This window comes from Typopeltis vanoorti, chromosome 1 (genome assembly GCF_054136105.1).
Source record: "Typopeltis vanoorti isolate ZY-2024b chromosome 1, IOZ_Tvanoo_1.0, whole genome shotgun sequence".
Classification (NCBI taxonomy): Eukaryota; Metazoa; Arthropoda; class Arachnida; order Uropygi; family Thelyphonidae; genus Typopeltis; species Typopeltis vanoorti.
In genome coordinates, this window is record NC_143549.1 from 67,895,185 (window position 1) to 67,918,340 (window position 23,156).

The window sequence follows — 23,156 nt, forward strand, 5'->3', positions numbered from 1 at the left end:
CTCCGATTTGAGAGTGTTTCTGCATCTCCAACTGGGTTGTCCTGCATATCAAACAAGACTTGGGTTTCCAACACCAAACAGTATGAAGTAGTAAGGTGGAGCTCACTATCAACAAACTACTGAAAAGTTCTGACCAAAGCTCTATAGGTAATACAGTGCTAAGAGAAATTCACTACAGCAAACTATCCCACTTTAACAAACTCTTTTTGTGTTCCTAGGAGTTTTCTATAGTGAGAGTTGAGTGTACTAGTTTGGATTTTAAATTATAATTACAATGTTTTTTAATTATTTCAAATGACACAAAATAAAATAAGAAAATTTAAGGCATATTTATTTCATGAAGTGTTGCAACCAGAACTCTCATCACACATCAGGGCTCAATCTAGGTAAACTGAAACAAATATATGCATATCACATTTTTGGATTTTTATACTACATTTGTCCTAGTACGCAATACTATTTCCATTTGTTGTAGTAACAGTGTCCTAACTGATAACAAGAACTTTTGGAATTAAAATAAACACATATACATCTTACCAATCAACTGTAAAACATCAACAATAAAAAAAAAAAAGAAAAAAGGAACTAAATAAGACTAGCGATATGTCATTTTTATTCATCTTAAATATATCTTATATATATTACAATGTTAATCTTTCTTATTTCTTTACTACTCATTCAATGTAACATCACTTTAATTTTTCTTGACTAGGTAATGTCATAGAACAGTCAACCACTGTTTGTAGAATAAGGCAGAAACATGATACTCATGTTTTTAATCATAGCAACTTCAGCTAGTATTTCCATTTAATACCCAGTAAAAATTTAAAATTACACCTTTCTTACTGCACCCTGAGTAATGTACCTGCTATGACTCAGATACGCATTACAGAGGATTACAATGGGTTATTTATATACAAGAAAATCAAAAGGGGATGAAGGAAAGGAAAAGGCTAACAAGGTTTAGAAAATTTCAAAAGACTGGCTTCTACACAAACATTATATACAATTTGTTTTTGTCTTTTTTTCCCCCCCTTCCTTAAACCATATGAAGCTAAGATACATGCTTTTTTTTTTTTTTTTTTTTTACAAGATTAAACTACTAGAATCAATACTCGGGCATGTATTTATACAAAACATATATACATCTCTTAATTTAAACTTATATCAATGACATTACAAATGAAAAATTCTAGCTATCATTAAAATATAATATGGCCACCAGGTGGTTCCTCAGCACAGTCTCCCATAGTTAAGCGATACATGGCCATTTCTGTTATTCCATGATAATGAACAAAAGCTGCAGCAATAACAAGAATGTGGAATATCTGATGACTGTGAAACTGCAATATTGGTAAAAAATATTATGTTTGCAATATGAAACAACATTAGAATTATTTTTAGTTTAGCAATATACTTCATAAAGTAAAAAGAACAACATATAAAAAAAGATATATGACCATCAGGTGACTTCTCTGTTATTTGTTAACCAAGAAAATGCAAATAAAATTCTATCAGAAACTTTAATTGATGTATTATGCATATAATGATCTGAAAAAGTTGGTTTTCGGTATACAGAAGTGAAAAATGGATATATCTTGTTTGTGTTAGATGTGTACATCAAGAAAGAAAATACTTTTGATGATTCCTTTTTTTGTAGAAATGTGTACAGTTCAGGTTCTTGTGCAACTCCAAACTGCAAGGACATCATTGATGCAGCATAGCCACATTGTTGGTTTTGGATCAAGAGTGAAAATTCTATCTTCTTGGTGTTCAAGAAAAAAGTTGACTAAGTTAGTTGGCTGTTTCTTCCTGGGTTAACAATTCTATTGTTTCTTTGTGAGGGATATTAGTGAAGAAAGAGACAATGTCAAAGCTTACTAACATGTCTGTATCTGCTAGTTTAATGTCTTTTATTCTTGTATGAAATTTTTCATCAAAGAGGTTGAGTGGCCAGTGAGGAGATGGAGAAGATTAGACAGGAATCTTGATATTTTATATGTGGGACTGCCTTAATTTAAAAGGCAGTCTATATTTATTAAAGGCATCTTCATCTTTGAATGTGTGGCAAAAATTATGAGAAAATATCAACTCATTGCTACCTAAAAAGCCATCAAACAAATTCACAACTTGCTACCTTCTCCAAAAGACAAACTCTCACCAATGCTACCTGGCATATACCAAGTATACCATGTTCATTTAACTTGTCCTACTATGGACAAACAGGATCTATAAATAAACTTATCTCTGAAGATCAAGACCACATCCACCTTATCAACCTGACAAATCTGGCCTCGCACAACATGGAATCGAAAATGCTAATCATAGGATCCAAGCTACTACATAGACCTAATCTTAATCGAAATGACTGTCTCACTATTCCAAAAGTTTGGGAAATCAGCCCAGTAGTTTTTAATCCATGAAAACGTGACTATATAAGTAGAGAGATTCCAATTCAAGCATGAGTACTGCTGTTTTTTGAATTCAATTCCTATTCTTGTTCATTAGTTGTACTGATGATGTTTTATGATACATAAGATGAAATATTTACATAATAAAAAAGTTATTTACTGTGGCATACGTGTTATTCTATAGTTATGGATACCCCACAAGTTTCACTATATTAAAAATAAATAAATCAATTAAAAAAATAAAAAATGAATATATCTTATTCTGAAATATTTGCCATAGGCGGATTAAAAACTTATCTCAACTAGTCTGAATGGTAATGTAGTGCAAAACCATCTGCTTACCTATTGATAATAATCAGTTAAATTTTAAAATTATAATATTGTATAATAAGTAAGAACGAGAGAAACAAGAAAAGTCCTACTCGATAACAATATCTCTGTGCTCATTTTATAGATACAACAGAACATAGTGATTTTGAAATCTAAGGTAATCAGAATTTTGTTTTGAGCAAGTTAGCTATGAATACTGCCACTTTCAAACCAGTGGTTTGGCCTACACTATGTTGATGATGTGTTTTGCTATTTGGCCACATTCCAGACACATTGGATACATAAACGTGTGGACAGACTTATGTGTTCGTCGAACATGTTGTTTATTATTTTAACGGTATAATAGAACACAGAAACTAAGTAAATAATTAATTTATTAACTTGATGCTGATAATTCGCTGGTATTATAACCAGCATCTTCCGAGCACAAAAACACTGTTTGTCACAATACGTGAGACTAAAACAACATGGTGTACTTAAACAAAATTGTAGCAGCAACACAAAGACTAAAGTCCTGATTTTGGCGCCCTCTATCTGAAAAAAAAAAAAAAAAAAACTATCATATATTACTAGAGTCCTAGAAAAGTGCTAGTTTTTTCTTAATATGACTGTCTCCCAGATCTTCGGCAAGTTAATACAGCCATATTTGTTGAGATTTGGAGTGTGTTTTAGGGCTTCTGTCGCCTCTAAGAACAATCTCTGATTTATACGGGTTTCTGTGTAGTACTTTTGTGTTTTTCCAGTTGATCCTGTGTGCAGGGGTATCCAGAGCATGGTCTGCTAGGCCCGACTTCCCATAATGATAATTCCGGACGTATCGGTTATGTTCGCTGATGCGGATATTCACAGTTCTTCCTGTTTGACCGTAGTAGGCTGGATTGCATGAGCAGGGTACTTGGTAGACTCCTGGATGTGATAAAGGAGGAATGCTGTCCTTGGGTGAGCGGATGAGGGTGGCTAATTTGCTACATGGTCTGAATATAGTGCGTAGTTTATGTTTATTGAGAATTTTTGAGATCTTTTCGGATGTGCCTTTAATGTAAGGGATGGTGACTGTTTTGTTGTAGTTCTCTGTGGTGGATGGTGGGAGGGGTTTCTTAGGAGTGTTTAGTATTTTGTTTATTTTATGTGGATTTGTAGCCGTCGCCAAGAAGGTGTGGCGTAAGTTAGTCAGTTCAGCAGTAAGAGCCTTGTCATTGGAGCAGATTGCTCTCGCTCTATGGGTTAGCGTTTTTAATATGCCATATTGTTGAGAAGGATGATGGTGTGATTGTTTGTGTAAGTATCTGCCTGTATGTGTGGGTTTTCTAAAAACTGAAAATGATAAGGAACCATCTGGGAGACGTGTGATGAGTGTATCCAGGAAGGGCAGACAGTTGTTGGCTTCCAGTTCCATAGTAAAGTGGATTTTTGGATGTTGGTTATTTAAATGTGCTAAGAATGTTTTCAATGTCTCAGGGCCATGTGGCCAAATAGCAAGCACATAGCGTAGCCAAAGTGTTGGTTTGAGAGTGGCTGTATTGATTGCTTGTTTTTCCAGGTGTTCTATGTAAAAGTTGGCTGGGGGGGAAAGGGGGGAGCCCATGGCTGTCCCATCAATTTGTTTGTATATTTTCCCTTTCCATGTGAAATATCCTGCATGTATTGTGAATTTGAATAGTTCAAATATATCGGGGGGAAGTGTGACTTCAGTAGATTGAGGGTTTCTATTAGTGGTACATTTGTGAATAGTGAAGTGATGTCAAAGCTTACTATTAAGTCTGAGCTTTTTAGGGTAAGGTGTTGTAAGATGCTTTTTAGGTGTGCTGAATTTTTGACAAAGGAGGGAGAATTGTTAGTGAGAGTGGCTAGTAGCTTCGCTAAATGTCTAGCCAGTTTGTATGTGGGACTATTTATACTGTCCACAATTGGGCGTAGGGGTGTGCCTAGTTTGTGAATTTTTGGTGATCCATAGATCCGCGGTGTTTTAACATGGAAGGGTTTGAGTTTGTTAACTGTGTCTTTGGGCCAGGAAGTGACTTTTTTTAATAATTTTCGTGCCTTATTCTTTTGTGTGTTGGTGGGATTGCGATCTATAATTTTGTATGTTGACTGATCTTGTAATAGTGTGTGCATTTTGTTTTCATATTCAGTTGTGTCCATCACGACGGTTGCATTTCCTTTGTCTGCTTTTGTTATAGTAATCTGGCTGTTGTTGTGTAACTCTTTTATAGCAATGAATTCCTTATGTGGGATATTATTTTTGGGAGGCTTGGACTTGATTAGGATGTTGGCCACATCTAAACGTATGTTGTTAGCTATTGTTGGAGGCAGGTCGTATATTCCTCGTTCGATGGACGCCATTATTTCGGCTTTTGGAACTTGCTTGGGAGTTATGGCAAAGTTGTGCCCTCGACTTAAAGCAGTCGTGGCCTCTTTGCTTAAGGTGAGTGACGATAGATTCACGACGACGAGGTCTTGTTGTAATTGCGGTCGTTGTATGGTGTTCCGTTGTTGTAGATTTTCGAACTTATTTTGGTGCCGGTTTTTGACTCTGTCGAATTCTTTTTTTGCCATTGCGTCGCTGATGTTCTCTAAGATCTGCCAAAGTTCCGTATTTAGAATATTATGCAGTGATTCTCGTAATGCGCTGATGGTTGTATTTGCTTGTGCTAATTCCCGGCGAGTGGTGTTAATCTGTTCCCGTAACAGCGCTACACTCGCTCGTTTATAGATGCGTTGGGCTTTGGCCGAGTGGAACTTGTTTTTGATTTTAATTGTGGACAGTATAAATAGTCCCACATACAAACTGGCTAGACATTTAGCGAAGCTACTAGCCACTCTCACTAACAATTCTCCCTCCTTTGTCAAAAATTCAGCACACCTAAAAAGCATCTTACAACACCTTACCCTAAAAAGCTCAGACTTAATAGTAAGCTTTGACATCACTTCACTATTCACAAATGTACCACTAATAGAAACCCTCAATCTACTGAAGTCACACTTCCCCCCTGATATATTTGAACTATTCAAATTCACAATACATGCAGGATATTTCACATGGAAAGGGAAAATATACAAACAAATTGATGGGACAGCCATGCCCCCCCCCCAGCCAACTTTTACATAGAACACCTGGAAAAACAAGCAATCAATACAGCCACTCTCAAACCACACTTTGGCTATGCTATGTGCTTGCTATTTGGCCACATGGCCCTGAGACATTGAAAACATTCTTAGCACATTTAAATAACCAACATCCAAAAATCCACTTTACTATGGAACTGGAAGCCAACAACTGTCTGCCCTTCCTGGATACACTCATCACACGTCTCCCAGATGGTTCCTTATCATTTTCAGTTTTTAGAAAACCCACACATACAGGCAGATACTTACACAAACAATCACACCATCATCCTTCTCAACAATATGGCATATTAAAAACGCTAACCCATAGAGCGAGAGCAATCTGCTCCAATGACAAGGCTCTTACTGCTGAACTGACTAACTTACGTCACACCTTCTTGGCGAACGGCTACAATCCACATAAAATAAACAAAATACTAAACACTCCTAAGAAACCCCTCCCACCATCCACCACAGAGAACTACAACAAAACAGTCACCATCCCTTACATTAAAGGCACATCCGAAAAGATCTCAAAAATTCTCAATAAACAAAAACTATGCACTACATTCAGACCATGTAGCAAATTAGCCACCCTCATCCGCTCACCCAAGGACAGCATTCCTCCTTTATCACATCCAGGAGTCTACCAAGTACCCTGCTCATGCAATCCAGCCTACTACGGTCAAACAGGAAGAACTGTGAATATCCGCATCAGCGAACATAACCGATACGTCCGGAATTATCATTATGGGAAGTCGGGCCTAGCAGACCATGCTCTGGATACCCCTGCACACAGGATCAACTGGAAAAACACAAAAGTACTACACAGAAACCCGTATAAATCAGAGATTGTTCTTAGAGGCGACAGAAGCCCTAAAACACACTCCAAATCTCAACAAATATGGCTGTATTAACTTGCCGAAGATCTGGGAGACAGTCATATTAAGAAAAAACTAGCACTTTTCTAGGACTCTAGTAATATATGATAGTTTTTTTTTTTTTTTTTTTTTTTTTCAGATAGAGGGCGCCAAAATCAGGACTTTAGTCTTTGTGTTGCTGCTACAATTTTGTTTAAGTACACCATGTTGTTTTAGTCTCACGTATTGTGACAAACAGTGTTTTTGTGCTCTGAAGATGCTGGTTATAATACCAGCGAAATATCGGCATCAAGTTAATAAATTAATTATTTACTTAGTTTCTGTGTTCTATTATACCGTTAAAATAATAAACAACACATTGGATACATTTTTAGTGTATTTAAATAGCCAACGCCCTAAAATCCACCTTACAATGGAACAGAAAGCTAATTATTGCCTGCCCTTCCTGGATATACTAATCACACAGCTCCCAGATGTTCCTTATATTTTTCTGTTTATAGAAACCCTACACATACAGGGAGATATTTGCAGAGTCACACTATCATCCAGCTCAACAGCATGGTATCCTAAAAACACTAATTTACAGAGATAGAGCTATCTGTTCCAATGACAATGCTTTTACTGAACTCACTCACTTGCATCACACTTTCTTAGCCAATGGCTATAATCCCCATATGATAGAAAAATATATTAAATACTCCCCAGAAATCTCCTCCATTGCCTATCACACACGACTAGAGCAAAACTGTTACCATCCCATACATTCAAGACATATCTGAAAAGATGTCAAATTAGCAACTCTCATTCATTCACCTAAGGATGAACTCTCTTCCTTATCACATCCAGGAGTTTATGAAATGCCCTGTTCTTGAGACCTAGCTTACTATGGACAGACAGGAAGAAAGAACTGTTGACATCCGCCTTGGTGAACATAAGAAATACATCCAGCACTATCGTTATGGCAGGCTGGGTCTAGCAGGCCATGCTTTGGATACCACCTTCACACAGGCTCAAATGGAAGAAAAGTGCTACACAGAAGTCAAAGAGAGAGAGAGAGAGAGAGATTGTTTTTGGAATCAACAGCAGCTTTGAAACATACTCCAAACCTCAATAAATATGGCTGTATAAATTTACCAAAAATCTGGGAGAGAGTCATTTTAAGATCTAATTAATACTTGTTTTCTCTCTTTTTCCAACACAGATGCTGTCTAATTAGGACTGTAGTTCCTTGGTTTGTCCGTTACAATTTTTTAAACTAGTCCCACTTTTATACTAAATTGTTGTTTCATGCACTGTGATAAATTGTTCTTGTGCTCTGAAGATGATGGATATAATACTAGCAAAATATTAGTTAATAAGTTAATAAATATAAATTATTTTCTTATCATTCTGTGTTGTAATCAATACTGTGAAAATAAATTAACAAGTACTGCCAACAAATAAGCCTTTCCACATGCCTAACATATTAGATTCAATGGCCTACGATGGCTAAGAAACCTGTCTTAATTAACTGAATTCATGCTTTGATAAAGCAGATAATCCAATCTGCATATCAGCCTAGGTCTGGTGAAGTAATATTCTCTGGCTGATCTGTCTTACACAATTTCTGGGAGGAAAAATCCTACTATCCCTGAATGAGACCATCTAACTCATCTTCAGTTCAAAAGATCTTATCAAGGTTCTTCATGCCTGAAAAAGGATTCGAATATAGGTCTTTCCAACAGAAGGACATTATTTTCTGTAGCAGAACTATAGAAGTTCTGTAAATGATGCATTATTAATACTTTAAGTTAGTAGCTAGTGGCTGTACACAAACCTCAAACTCAACAGGACTGAAGACAAACACCATCAGTGATAACATTAAGAAAAAAAAAGATTAAAATAAAAATAAATAAAACAATAAGACAATTTATTCAGGTAAGAGTGACTGGGAAAAGAAAGGAACGGCTATGGTATTTATTTCCATGTTTAGGCCACAACTAAAGAAGACGACAAATTTCAGAATGAGGAATTGAAATTAAGACTTATTTTTTCCACAAAAGGTGCTGGTAGAAGAAATTTTTTTTGAGTCATTAAAGAAGACCAGTGTGTGTGTGTGAAGGAGAGAGAGAAAGAAAGAAAAAGACACACACACACACACACACACACACACACACACACACACACACACACACACACACACACACACACACACACACACACACACACAAAAGCTGATTCTTTATGGGGAGAGAATTAAAAACAGCATTGGAAATTACTCCAAGATATACAGAAATGTTATGGAAAAACTGAGCACAGGACAAAGCTAATAATGGTAAGTATCTGCTATGTTTTTTTCTATTCAGTACAAGAACTATCCATCACTAATATCATGATCCAAGATGTGCATATATTCACATGGAACAACACACAAGAAATACCTTAGTGATTAGGTTATTGTTGGTATTGATATATTCAGACTAGAAATCTGAACCGTGGAAAGGCAGTTCAGATTTCTCATAAATGTAGATGATATCCCATCAGAAAGGCTCAAATATGGAGGTAAATAAAGTTTACAAAAGTAAATTTTAAAATGCTTAGTCAAAAAGTCATACTCTGAATTATCAGAATAGAACTCTCATAGTACTTGCATCTATAAAAAGAGATATAAAACTTTGAATCAGAGGGATGTGTAGCTTCTAGGTAAGACAAAAATGAAAGCACACTTGAGAAAAGGTTAAAAAAATTGTGAAAGAGAAATGTGGGAAGTACTAACTGGATTCAGAAAACAACAGAGATCATCAAGATTGGATTTTTACTTTAAGATGAAATAACTGACAAATCATAGGAAAATAACAAGGATTTAAATATTGCTAATCCAGAAAAGTCATACAATTAAGTGACCAGAGAAAAACTGTTCCAGACTACAATTATATGGTATAAACTGGACATTATGTAGAGCACTATATATATATATATCATCAAAAAATTCCTGACATGTACCCTCAAGGGGTGTACAGGATATTATTATTATTACCACCCCAAGACCTCATGGAGTCAAAGACTCATCTGGGAGGTCCTTTTATCACACACACACAGCTCATCATACCATGTTTTAAACACATTCAAACTCTTTGCAGACACCACATTCTCAGGCAAGGCATTCCAATCATTCACAACTCTGCACGAAAAAAACCTGCCTCTCACTCCCCTCCTCACACCCTCTTTATACAGTTTCCAGGGATGACCTCTGGTTCTCCCACTATTCTCTGTAAAACTTCTCCAGCATTGATCCTATAACAATCCCTTACCAACTTGTAGGTCTCTATCATATCTCTCCTCTTCCTCCTGTCTACCAAACTCTGCAAATTACATCTTCTCAATCTTTCCTCATACTCGAATTCCAGAGGTCAGAAATTACCTTAGTCAGTCTCCTTTGAACCCTTTCAACATCTCTTCATTCTTCTGAAAACCCGGTGACCAAATCTGGGCACAATAGTCCATGTGTGGTCTAATCAAAGCCTTATACAACAGAACAAGAATCACCCTAATTCTACACGTCAGTGTCCTCTGCATCATTCCCAGAAGCCTTTGTGTTGTCTTCACAATTTTGGCGATGTATCCCCTAAATTTTAGATCCTTATCCACTATCACCCCCAGATCTCTTATTTCCTCTACTTCCAACAATATATTCTCACCAAGCATAAATTCTGCATCCCATCTTTGTTTTCCAAATTTTAAAACCTTACATTTTGCAACATTGAATTCACATCCCCATTTCCGTGCCCAATCACAACTATTCAAATCTTCCTGTAAGGCCACAACATCTTCACTACACTTCATGGTTCGTCCCAACTTTGCATCATCTGCAAACAACTGAATATCTCCATCCAAATCTTCACTTATATCATTAATATACAAGTTAAACAGTAACGGACCTAAAGCAGATCCCTGAGGCACTCCACTAGTGACTTTCCTTTTCCTGGATATCGCTCCCCCATACAAAACTTGTTGATACCTATCAGATAGCCAGTCTCTAATCCAATGCACCAATCTAATATCCAACCCCATCTGTTCTAGTTTGACTGTCAACCTATCATGAGGTACTCTATCAAAAGCTTTTGTGAAATCCAAGTATATTATTGTGTGTCCTTTTCCTCTGTCCAAGGAAGCAGTCACTTTATTGTAATAAGTAAGTAGATTACTAAAACATGACCTCCCTTTAGCAAATCCATGCTGTCCATCAAAGATAATACCATTGTTATCAACTCAACTCTAGATCCTAGTTCTCACAAGCTTCTCCAACAACTTAACCACAACACCTGACACACTGATAAGCCTATAGTTTGATACTTGAGTTCGATCACCTCCTTTATGAAGTGTATGATAGTACTACATGAAGAACTTACATTATTACTAGCTTCCATTCTACAATTGTCCTCTAAATAAATCTGTTACCTGTCAAGATCTCCAACATTATCAGATCTTATATTTCTCTCTTCTAAGCAACTTTTTATTGCATCAGTCCACTAATATCTTGGTCATTCTCTGGGTATTTTTCCTGCCAACCTGGCAGAGAATACTAGTCAGTGGCCATATCACCTGATATTAGCTCTGCTGACAATGTCAAGTTCTTTCCTAACATCCTCATTTTTAACATGATATTGCCATTGATGCCATTTGTTCACACCCCTAATCTTTCCCAGGACTCTCATATCTGTGGTCTCTAGGCTTCGGTCAACCCAACTCTCAGATTCATAAGTTAAAATTGGTTTGAGCACACTCTTGTATACAGCTAATTTAGTGTTTTGATTAATTTTTCTCTTATTCCATATACATTTATTCAGTTGACTTCCTACCATACCAGCTTTGTTGATTCTGTTGTCTATTTCCATATTTAATTTACCATCTTCACTAAAATTGTGCCTACCTAGCTAAAATGTTTTACTTGTTCTATAGGTTCTCCATACACAATACAGTTGATATTTTCAGTGCCTCTGCCTATTTTCATTGTGTTTGTCTTGCTATTGCTGATTTTCATACCAAATCTATTACAACAGTTATTCAATTTAGTCAAGGAATCTTGCAGACTTGTACCAGATTTATTTAGAAGTATAACATCATCCGCATAAAATAAAGAGCTGAGATTAACATTTCTAATTTTGATATCAGTTTTAATACCACTTTCCTTCATAATGTAATCTATATAGATAATGAAAAACATAGGGGATAATGTATATCCTAGTCTGACACCAGATTTAACATTAAACCATCTTCCTGTACTTCCTTCAATTCTAACTGCTGACTTACAACTCAAATAAAACAAAGCATTGCTTGATATAATGCCCCATCGACACCATACAACTGGAGCGTTTTCAATAGCATTTATCTTGAGACCTTGTCATATTCCTTTTCCAGATCTACAAAACTTAAATACAGATCTCGGTTATTATTATTATCGAGACCTCCAGAGAGTCAGGGATTCATCGAGGTTGGCCGCATACTACATGCACCAGCATCATATTCTTGAATTCATTCACACGGCTTGCGCTCACAACACCCAATAGCAATCGATTCCAATCATGCACCACCTTATGAGAGAAAAATCTAGCCCCCACTCCCTTCATAGCAGCATTCATTCTCAGCTTCCAAGGATGTCCTATTGTCCTTTCTCCACCCTTGATAAATTGAAATTCTGTATGACCCTTTGAGAAATATGTAAGTCTCAATCATATCACCCCTCTTTTTCCTGTCTACAAATTCTCAATATGTCTTCATAATCAGTATTCCACAATCCTGATATCATTTTTAACACTCTCCTTGGTGCTCTCTCCAATACATCAGAATCACAATAGAAACCAAAAGACCAGACCTGCATACAATAGCCCAAGTGAGGTCTTCAAAGGCCTTGTAAATAGGCAAAAGGCATCCTTATCTTTACATGTGAATGTTCGTTTCAGCACTGCAATTATCTTTTGAGTTGTATTTGCAATCTTTGCTACATCCCATGAACCTCAACTTCCTATCTACTAACCCTCCAAGATCTGTAGGCCCATTAGTTTCTTCAAGCATAATCCCACCAATATAAAACACAACATTGGATATCTAATCATACCGAAGTGAATGACCGTACATTTACTGACATTGAACTGACATCCATTTTCCCATGCCCACAATATCAGCTTATTCAAATCATTCTGCAAGTACTGCATATTAACAGCATTTCTGATTATCCTACCTATCTTTGCATCATCAGCAAATAGCTTTATGTCACTTGTCAAATCCTTCCCAATATCATTAATGTATAGTAGACTGAATAACAGTGGACCAAGCACTGATCCTTGTGGTACACTACTGAATACCATAAATCTTGCAGACTCACATCCCCCACATACTTTTTGATATGTCAGTCAGCCATCCTCTTATTCAATTTATGCAACAGTCTACCATGCTGTATTCTCTCAAAAGCCTTAGCAAAATCCAAAAGTATCATGGTGTATCCATTCCTCTCATATAGTTCAATGGTAACATTGTTATAGAATGTGAGCAAGTTGCTAAAACATGACCTTCCTTAGTAAACCCATGTTGCTCATTGCAAAGCAGAGATTTATGTCAACCCATTTCTGAATGCGAACCCTAACCAATTTTTCCAAAATCTTCACCACCACTCCTGAGATACTAATTGGTCAATAGTTGGATACACAGATTTAGGCACAATCCTTCTGCAATGGAATTACCATATTCTCTTCATTTCTGCAGAATCTTCCATGTTCTGAGACTCATATTAAACAGCCTGGTCAAAGGAATAGCAGTTCAGTTGAACACTCTTTTAGCACACATGATGATATCCTATCATCCCTATTGGTGAATTCTCATTCACTTTGTGCAACAGCTCTAATACCTCGTCTTGATACAGCTGACTTTCTTCATCCAGTGAAGAGGTAGCAGTGAGCTCAATGTCGTGTATACTAAGTTGATGGATTTTAACAGAATGGGCACTCATTAGTTCAACAACCTCTTCTGCATCTGTAACCCTAAAAACCATCTGGATTTAGAAGAGTCACTCTTTCATATTTATTCTTTCTTGTACTTGCAGCATATCAACAGAATTATTGTGGATTGTCTTTAGCACACATAGCCACTTTCTTTTCATACTCAGACTTTGCTTTCCATACAACAGTGGTGACTATTCTAGCCTGCTGCTTATGATTTTCATAATGCACACAGTATTCCTTCCACATGCATTTGACTCCTACCTTATTTATTCTTCAAACTCTCAGGATACACTTTGATATTGTATCATTTAAGTATTGTTTAAATGCTTCACATGCACTATCGATATTCTTCTCATCCAGCAGCCGATCATATTCCACTGAACTTAGTATACTCAGAGTATAATTTCCTGCTTTGTAGTTCAACATGTAACCCTTTCTGAACGAAACATTCATAAACTTAGTCACTTCCCAAGTGAGTACCTCATGAGGTTACTGTTGCCAACTGGAGGCAGAATAGATACATCATTAACTGAAAAGGTCCTCTGACATTATAATCAAATCTAACACTCTTTCACCTCGAGTTCCTTCTGTCACATGCTGCTTGATGAAGTTGTCCACTCACAACAGCTCAATAAATGCATTTTCATTCTTCTCATGAGATTCTACTGCTGCCCAATCAATATTTGGATAATTAAAGTCTCCCATTATGATTACTCTTTTCGCACTCATCTTGTCTATTTGGTGATGCATTTCTTCATCACTAGCAACCGATCCACCAGGTCTGCAATAACACCCTGCAACGTAATTGATCTTGCTAGATTCCACCTCACACCAGATGGCTTCAAACTCACAGCCACATGAAATACTGTTAGTAGTAGTACTACAATCATAGGTCTCAACTCTAACTGGATTCAAGTCATCCAATATCATTAGCAGCATGCCCCCCCCCTCCTCTCCTATCCTCTCTATCCTTCTTAAAAATAGTGTACCCTTTACACTCAATAGAAGATAGTATGTATGATTATATTATATTCCCATGATTTCTCAACTATTTGTCATAAAATGAAAATCTGATCCTGACAGCTTCTACTTGGCCTGAATCCAGCTTGTTCTTCACCAAGCTTCTCTTCTACAATCCTTTTCAACTGTTTCTCAAGTATACTTGTATAAATCTTACCAGGAACACTCAGTAGTGAAATACTTCAGTAATTCTCACATTCAGTTTTATTTCCCTTTTTATATATGGTACTATGAGAGCTCTACTCCATCCGTAAACTTTTATACCTCCATACTTGAGCATTTCTGGTCGAATATCATCTACTCCTGTTGGCTCTCCACATTTCAGGCTTTTGATGATTTTTTCTACTTCAAGTATGGATACGTATTTCTGATTGCATGCCTGTTGAGTGTTTTTTACCACTGTGCTGTGACTGATTGTTAAATTTAGCAATATTTTGAAGTAATTACTCGATACATGAAGGATGTATTTTTGTGATTTCAGCAGAACCAATAACATTCTGCTGAACTCAGTATACTCCTCAGTTGGTCATAATTACCTGCTTTGAAGTTCAGCATGTAATCTTTTCTGAATGGAACATTCATATCTTTAACTGAAATGCCCTCCGACACAGTAATCAAATCTAACACTCTTTGACCTTGTGTTCCTTCTGTCACCTTTATCATCTCTAATTCCTTTTACAGCACTCTTCCCTCCATTTCTTAGCTTTTTCAACAGTCTTCAGAATATTTTGCCACATTCTTGATATTTATTTTCTATGTTCTTACCAAAGTCTTCCCATGACTTTTGTTTAACTAGTTTTACACAGTGTTTAGCTTTTTTACATTTGTCTCTGTATTCTCTAAGAGCACAGGCTGACTTACTTGCCACAAACTTTTGATATGCTTTCTTCTTTTCCTTCACTGCCTCTTTAATTTCCTGTGTCCACCATGGAGTTCTGATTTTTCTATCCTTGCAGACAACCTCACTACATGCTTCTCTGGCTGAATCAATTAAATGCTTTCTTCAGGATTTGCCACAGATTCTCCAAGGTTTGGTTCCTGTTCTCAATCTCTTTAATTTTTCTTCAATAATGTTTGTGTATTTCAATCTACAGTTCACATCTAAGAGCTGCTCAACTTTTATTCGCTTTAAAACTTTCTTATACAGGGTGTTCGGGATAAATTTGACATATTTATAATTAATTATATTTTTCCGTAAGTTACATGTATTAACACACACTTCTCTTCGTTTAAAAGTTTGGACCCTTCTTCATTCATATACAAGATGTCAGAAAGGATGGATAGCTGGAACCCACCTGAATCATGGAAGAGAATAACTTGTATCATGATGATTCGTGCCCGCCATCAAAATAAGGATATTACGACTGCTGCCCAATGCTCCCTGAATACAGTAAAAACAATCAGGCATGAACTAGAGACTTGCAATGGTGACTACGAGGATGTAGCAAGAAGAAAGATCCCTAGCAGACGATCTGATTGCGTTCGTACAGCAGAATTCCTCGCAAATCTGCAGGAACAGGTGTTGAAGAACCCTGGCATTGGAATTCGGGCTTTGTTCGTGGAGTTGCTAACTGTAGTCAAGCCCTGGATAACAAGGGTAGCCAATGGTAGGCCGTATGTATGGCAGCAGGATTCGGCCCCTTGCCACACCTCTGGGAAAAGTCAAAAATGGTTGTCTGAAAATTTCTACGACTTCACCAGTCCAAATGTTTGGCCTCCAAACTCCCCAGACCTTAACCCCATGGATTATTTTGTATGGGGTGCAGTTGAAAAAGACACCAATCGCACTTCCAGTAATACAAAAGCCCAGTTAATGGATAAAATTAAAACAGTTTTTGCGGCCCTTCCCAGGGAGACTGTAGCATCAGCTTGTTCGAGGTTCCGAAGCAGAATTGAAGCTGTGATCGATGCTAATGGTGGTTATTTTGAGTAAATCTTGTTGATAGTATTGTAATTAACTCTGCCTGTAATGTTTTTTTGTCAATTCATTAAATTTAATAGATACAAAGAAGATTTTCTTTTTTCTTACGAAACTGTCAAATTTATCCCGAACACCCTGTATGTTCTTCTTTTCAATATGAAATTCAATTTTATCCTGCTCAAGACTAAATGGTGATCACTTCCAATTTCAAACCCTCTGTACACTCTAGTGACCTGCACCAGAGAGAAACATCACTATCAACAATAACATAGTCAATGAGACTTTTCTTATTCCTTGCATCTTCTCTCCATGTGAATTTGTGCACATTTTTATGTTGGAACATGGTGTTAGTAATAACCAGTAAATGTCCTGAGCAGAAATCCAACAAGTAGTTGCCATTATTATTATCTTTGCTCTTTTCTTCAAATTTTCCCAAAGAATCTTTGTATGTCTGACAATCATTTCCTACTATGCTATTTAGATCCCAAGAACACCAGCATCTTCACTGTGTCAGTTGCTTTCTCTAAAACCTCAAAAAATTCCTCCTCTTCTACCTTAGTAGAACCTTCTATTGGACCATAGATACATGTCTTATGCTGATATCCCATCAGCCCCTATTGCTAAATTCTTATTCAGTTTGTGCAACAGCTTTAATACCTCCTCTTCATACACCTGAGTTTCTTCATTCAGTGAAGAGGTAACAGTGAACTCAATGCTGTATACACCAGGTTGATAGTTTTTACCAAAATGGGTACTCATTAGTTGAACAACCTCTTCTGCATCTGCCACACTCACACCATCTGCATTCATCAGAGTTATTCTTTCATATTCATTCTTTCTTTTACTTGCAGCATATCGACAGAATTCTTGTGGGTTGTCTTTAGCTTGCACAGGCAGTTTCTTTTCATACTGAGACTTTAGTTTTCTGTACAACAGTTGTGACTATCTTGCCTGCTGTTTATAATTTTAATAATGGACATCATCCTTATGCATACAGTATTCCTTCAACACCATCTGTTTCTTATGAATCTCTTGCTTGATAAGATTACACATCCATTTGACTCCTACTCTATTTATTCTTCAAATTCTTCAAACACATTCTGATAGTGCATCATTTAAGTATTTTTTAAACAATTCCCATGCACTGTCAATATCCTTCCTGTCCAGCAACCAATACCATTCTGCTGGACTCAGTATACTCCTCAGTTGGTCATAATTACCTGCTTTGAAGTTCAGCATGTAACCTTTTCTTAATGGAACGTTCATATCTTTAACTGAAATGCCCTCTGACAGTAATCAAATGTAATACGCTTTGACCTAGAGTTCCTTCTGTCAAACATTGATTAAGGAAGTTGTCCCGCAACAGCTCAATAAATGCATTTTCATTCTTCTCATGAGATTCTACTGCTATCCAATCAATATTTGGATAATTGAAGTCTCCCATTATGATTACTCTTTTTGCACTCATCTTTTCTATTTGGTGATGCATTTTTTCATCACTAGCAACTGATCCAACAGGCCTGTTTCACCTCACACCTCACACAAATGGCTTCAAATTCACTGCCTCATGAAATACTGTTACTAGTATTACAATCATAGGTCTCAACACTAACTGGATTAAAGTCATCCAATATCATTAGCATCATGCCCCCCCCCCCCTCTTCTCCTATTCTGTCTATCCTTCCTAAAAATACTGTATTCTTTACAGTCAATACCAGTTAGTATATCTGATTCTGACAGCCAGGTCTCATTAATGCCTGCAATCTGAGGTCCCAACATATTGATCAAGGCAACAAACTCTACTCTTTGTTTCTGATCTCCTAGAATTTGCATATAGACATAATAATCTACCTGCATGTTGTATCAAGAGTATACAATTCTTTTGTATACTCTTGCCTGAAATATGCATGACAAAGTTGGACAACTTACAGATCTCTATTCTTCTGTAGTGCCTTATACATGTAGAGATCTTTGGGTCTGATAGAACCCAGAAAGGTCTGCTTAAGAATTTTTTTTTTTTTTAATATAAGTAATTACGTGCATCCCTGCTCATGAAAGCATATTAACTATTAACTTTTAGTAATTAGAAATGATATTGTGGATAGACAAGGATTAAATAGTCTTGAATACTACTGAAGAGAACCAGACATGTAACGTTGGGTTACATTACCTATTTGTTAGTTATCATCTGTTGACTTACAAATGATAGACAATGGATAGGATATTTAAACGAAGTTTATAAGTTAGTTCAATGTGCATAGGATATTTTTTTAACTTGTTAAAATATACATTAGACGATAGGTAACAAGGACTATTTACATATTATAAGTATATATATTACAGAGAAAGAAACATTTTTCTTTCGGGTGTACAATACAGAATGCAATAAATGAATTCAAAATTTACAGTTCAGTTTCAGTCTGAGTTATCTTTCAGATGAAGCGTATTGTCGTCGTCAATCCAAAAGAGAGTACCAGTTGGATTCCACCCCTCTATGAATTTCACGACAGTTCTTGTTTCTTTGAAGTACTCAAGTTCCAGTGAAGCCTGCTTTTTAGTTACCGACGGAGGATATACATGAGGGTTTGTGCAGTTTCAGTGATAGATGGGTGCTGGTTATTTCTTGTCTGTTTTAGGTAGAGCTGTAGATGACAGCCTTAGTGCAGATGAAGAGGAAATTACATGTTCTGTGTCTGTTTTCTTCTGTGTGGACTAAATTCCAGTAATCTTCTTGGCTGTGTGCATAGTTACAGGTGCTAGAGGCAGTATTCAGGGCATAGGTGATTATCACTTTGTTTGCAGGACAGGTTAGATGTGTGTGTTCCAAGGTACCTGAACGTCACAGAATAGACACAGATCTGTTTCTCTTAGCTGAAATTTGTAGAGCTTAGAAGGAGTTGGTAAGATGTTATGCCATAGCCTTCACTGTATGTCGGCATCTGGTTTGGCACACTTTGATTTATATGGCAGATCCCACTGAAAACTGTGTGGCATATGCAGCCTTGTAGATGAGAGGGTTAAGAATGAATATAAGAAGGGCGAGGTTGGAGACACTGATATGAGGAAGTGGTATATTTTCTTGTCGTTGGAGGGAAGAATTGGAAGTGAGGCTTCAGATTGTACAAGATGAAATATCAGCCCCGAGTAGTTTCTAGAAGGAATATGGATTTCCTGAGGTGTAGCGATATCTGGATAGGCTTTTATAATGGAGGCTTGCAGCTGTTGATATTGCTTTTCAGTTTTTGGGTTATTCATTGGTAGGCTTGTGAATGTTTTCCACTTTAGGTTCTGGGTTAGGAGGTCCCCTATGACTCTTATTCCTGCCCAGTTCCATGTAGGGAAAAGAAAGGGCTGGCCAGTTGTGAGACTTGTTATATTTCTGTTCAAAAATAGTCATTCTGTAAGTATAGCTGACTCTATTGATCCTGTAAGTGTGTGATGAAGTTCTGTGTTTTTCCACTGCTGTAGAGCATCTTTGTAAAAATGAGGTAGTTTAGGAGGAGATGGTGCAGGACTGGCCATTCAGAGGATTGTGGAAAGTGTAAGTCCTCTGGTGGATGATTTCGTGATGTAATCGAAGGTGGTTATATAAGTGTGATTGCATTGAAGTGTCTTTAGGAGGAGGATTATCCTGAAGGATCTAATCTTGTTTACAGGGGAAATCAGGCCTTGACCTCCCTTGCTGAGTGGCTTGCAGAATTGAGGGTATATTCTCCAGTGAGTTTTGTTCCAGAGGAAACGTTTGATTTTCTTTTGAATGCGGTAGAGAAATTCTTCAGGAGGTGTGAGTACTTTGAGGGTATGCCATAAGACACTCGCAGCCATCTGGTTAACTATTAGTACTCTTCCTCTAAGTGCAGACATGGAACAAATGCTGTTCCATTTACCTAGCACCTGTTTAAAATGGTTGTGCAGCTGTGTCCACTTCAGTGTGTTATATATTTTGGTGTTGCCAAGGTGCACACCTAAGTATCTTTGTCCTTTGCTTGACCAGGTACATTTGATCAGAGAATCATTTCTAGACTTCCATCTGCCTGGCCACAAGCCTGTGGTTTTTGCAGAATTTAATTTGGCCCCTGAGGCTTGTGCATATAGTCTGTGTGCTTCCTCGGTTACTGTCATTTCTTCTTCATTTTGGATTATTACAGTGACGTCATCGGCATATGCTGATAGGGTAATTTTTTGATGTGGCTCTATTATGCTGGTTCGTTTGGAGATGATGGTGTCGTGTACTCTTTTTAAAAAGGGTTCTATGGCCAGTGTGTATAACTCTCCGGAGAGGGGACATCCTTGCTTGCCCCTTGATCCACAATATGACAAAGTGTGAGTGACCTGTTGTTGATTTTTAAACAGAAGTGTGCAAAGCTGTAAAGCAATTGCGCTGTTTCAATGATGAGAGGACCATAGCCAAATGCCTTTAGAACTTCATAAAGGTACTAGTGCTCTACCCTGTCGAAAGCCTTCTGCTGATCAAGGCTGACGAGTGCTAGGTTTTTATGTTGGCTGTTTGCGATGTGGATGAGATCTACAGGATAGATAGATAGGGTTTTTTTCACTTGACTGAGCTAAGCTTTGCTAGAGAACATAATTGAAAGACAGTGAAGAAGAGAGTTACAACAAATATAATAGTTCACTTTATTATTAGGATGAAAATATGAGAGATGGCCTTCCAGCAATGGATCACAGAAGCAGTAAATTTATATAATTAAATTAAAGAAAAATTTTAAATAATTATTTAAACATTAATTATTATTTAAAATTAACAGTGCTAATGTAAATAATTATTAATAATTATTTACATTAGCACTGTTGAAAATGTATGCATTGTTGCGTGTTTCTTATAAATGAGCAAAAATAAATAATAATAAATAAAAAATCCTCAAAGGAGTATACATCATTCTCTAATCCTACCTTTCTGGAAACTGGTTGCCAGAAAGGTAGGATTTCAAAAGCCTTCTTGGACGGCGAGCTTGTGAAAGAGTGTCTCTCATCGCTGCTGGGGATATTCTGTGCCCAAATAATAAGGAAGTGTTTAAAAAACCGAGTTTGTCTGGGCTAACTGTAGCACGACATGTCAAGAACTTGCCAATGCCATTGAAGGAACTTGAAAAAAAAAAAAACGGTCATCCGAATTTACATTATATTCATTTTTGTTATGTCCTCACATTCCTTATATTTCTTCTTACTTGGCTTATAATATTTACTTCGTGTCTATATCGTTAATAATTCCTTAATTCAACGCTTTCTGTTAGAACCTTAATTATACTTCATTAACTTTAGTTTATGCAGTCTCAACATTTATTTTGGCCGTTAACAACTTTAAGGATATTGCACGTGGGTAGAAGACAAAGAGATTCCCAATGGGCAATGGCAATTCCTTTGTTTCAGTGCTGGTGCTTTCTTCGAATTCAGGGAAAATTTCTATTATACTGTGCCACCTTGAATACTAGATTTCTGAACAATGAAAACTCAAAGAACCAGAACCTAGCATAGCACACTATCCCTAATTTCTTAAACCGTATGAAGTAGTTCAAACCTCATCTATCTTTAACTTGGTTTGCAGTCGTAGCCTCGCCTATATTTTACCCCCCCCCCCACCATGGTTCGATTGTTTATGAGCGGTGCAATAGAAAATGAAATCAGGTAGCTATTGAATCTAAAGAAAACATTTAAGTACACTCTAGTCAGATTACATATCATGAATAAACTTTGCCACATGCTAACTTCAATATCAATCTCAATGAAAAACATAATTATCTAACCCTTCTTACTCTCTCTTAACATGTATAAGTATTAGTTCAGTTAAAACGTTCTATCAAAGGTAAATCATGAGCTCAAACTCCACAATACTATAGGTTATTCATTCATTGATATTAAAATTAACCCTAATTTCTTCATTCAAGTCTCAGAGTTACACTGCCCTCTTAAACTATATCTCTAAAGTCCTTGCATAAAATTCACAACCTTCTAAACTTAATATAAAACTAATAATTACAGTCTTTCCTCTTTTACAGATTCACTAAACAGATTAAAGTTTCTACTATACCAATTGCTGGGGAACTATTAGAACATCATACATATCACGATATAACATCACCTCCAGGTCCACTTTCCATTCTGCTTGGTCTGCATTACCCCACTGAATGGACCGGACTGGATATATCTCCGGCGACGAAGACACGTACTCGCCGTTCACTGGTCATCAGGCTCGGCAAGGCTTAGCTGTCTCGGCAGTAATCAGGGACTCAGCTCCGCTGGGCAAATCCTTAATCGGCGATTTCCCAAGGACTCCTCGGCATTCTCCCATGATCTCTGCTTCAATGATCCTTCCAAGGAATGGGGATGAACATCGACAAGCGAAGAGGACGACAAAAGAAAAGCCCTGAGCTGGCGCTGCTTTGCTTTTTAAATTCTGCGCCCAACAGTTCCTTACTACGTCATTAAATTTCTCCCTCTTTGCTCACATCACCTCACATCTCCCAGTATCTAGTGCCATAATCTCCCCTAGCATGCT

At 37.0% G+C, this 23,156-nt stretch overlaps 1 protein-coding gene across 5 annotated transcripts in view; it reads right to left on the minus strand.

The window, feature by feature from the left end:
- Window positions 1-594: 594 nt before the first annotated feature.
- Window positions 595-23,156, minus strand: part of AdipoR (adiponectin receptor) — a 240,534-nt gene continuing 217,972 nt past the window's right edge. For all 5 annotated transcript variants that reach the window (XM_090390983.1, XM_090390982.1, XM_090390984.1 and 2 more), the window contains one exon: window positions 595-1,343. In XM_090390983.1, the coding sequence (XP_090247109.1) occupies window positions 1,203-1,343 (141 nt within the window). In that variant the 3' untranslated portion in view covers window positions 595-1,202. The remainder of the gene's footprint in view (window positions 1,344-23,156) is intronic.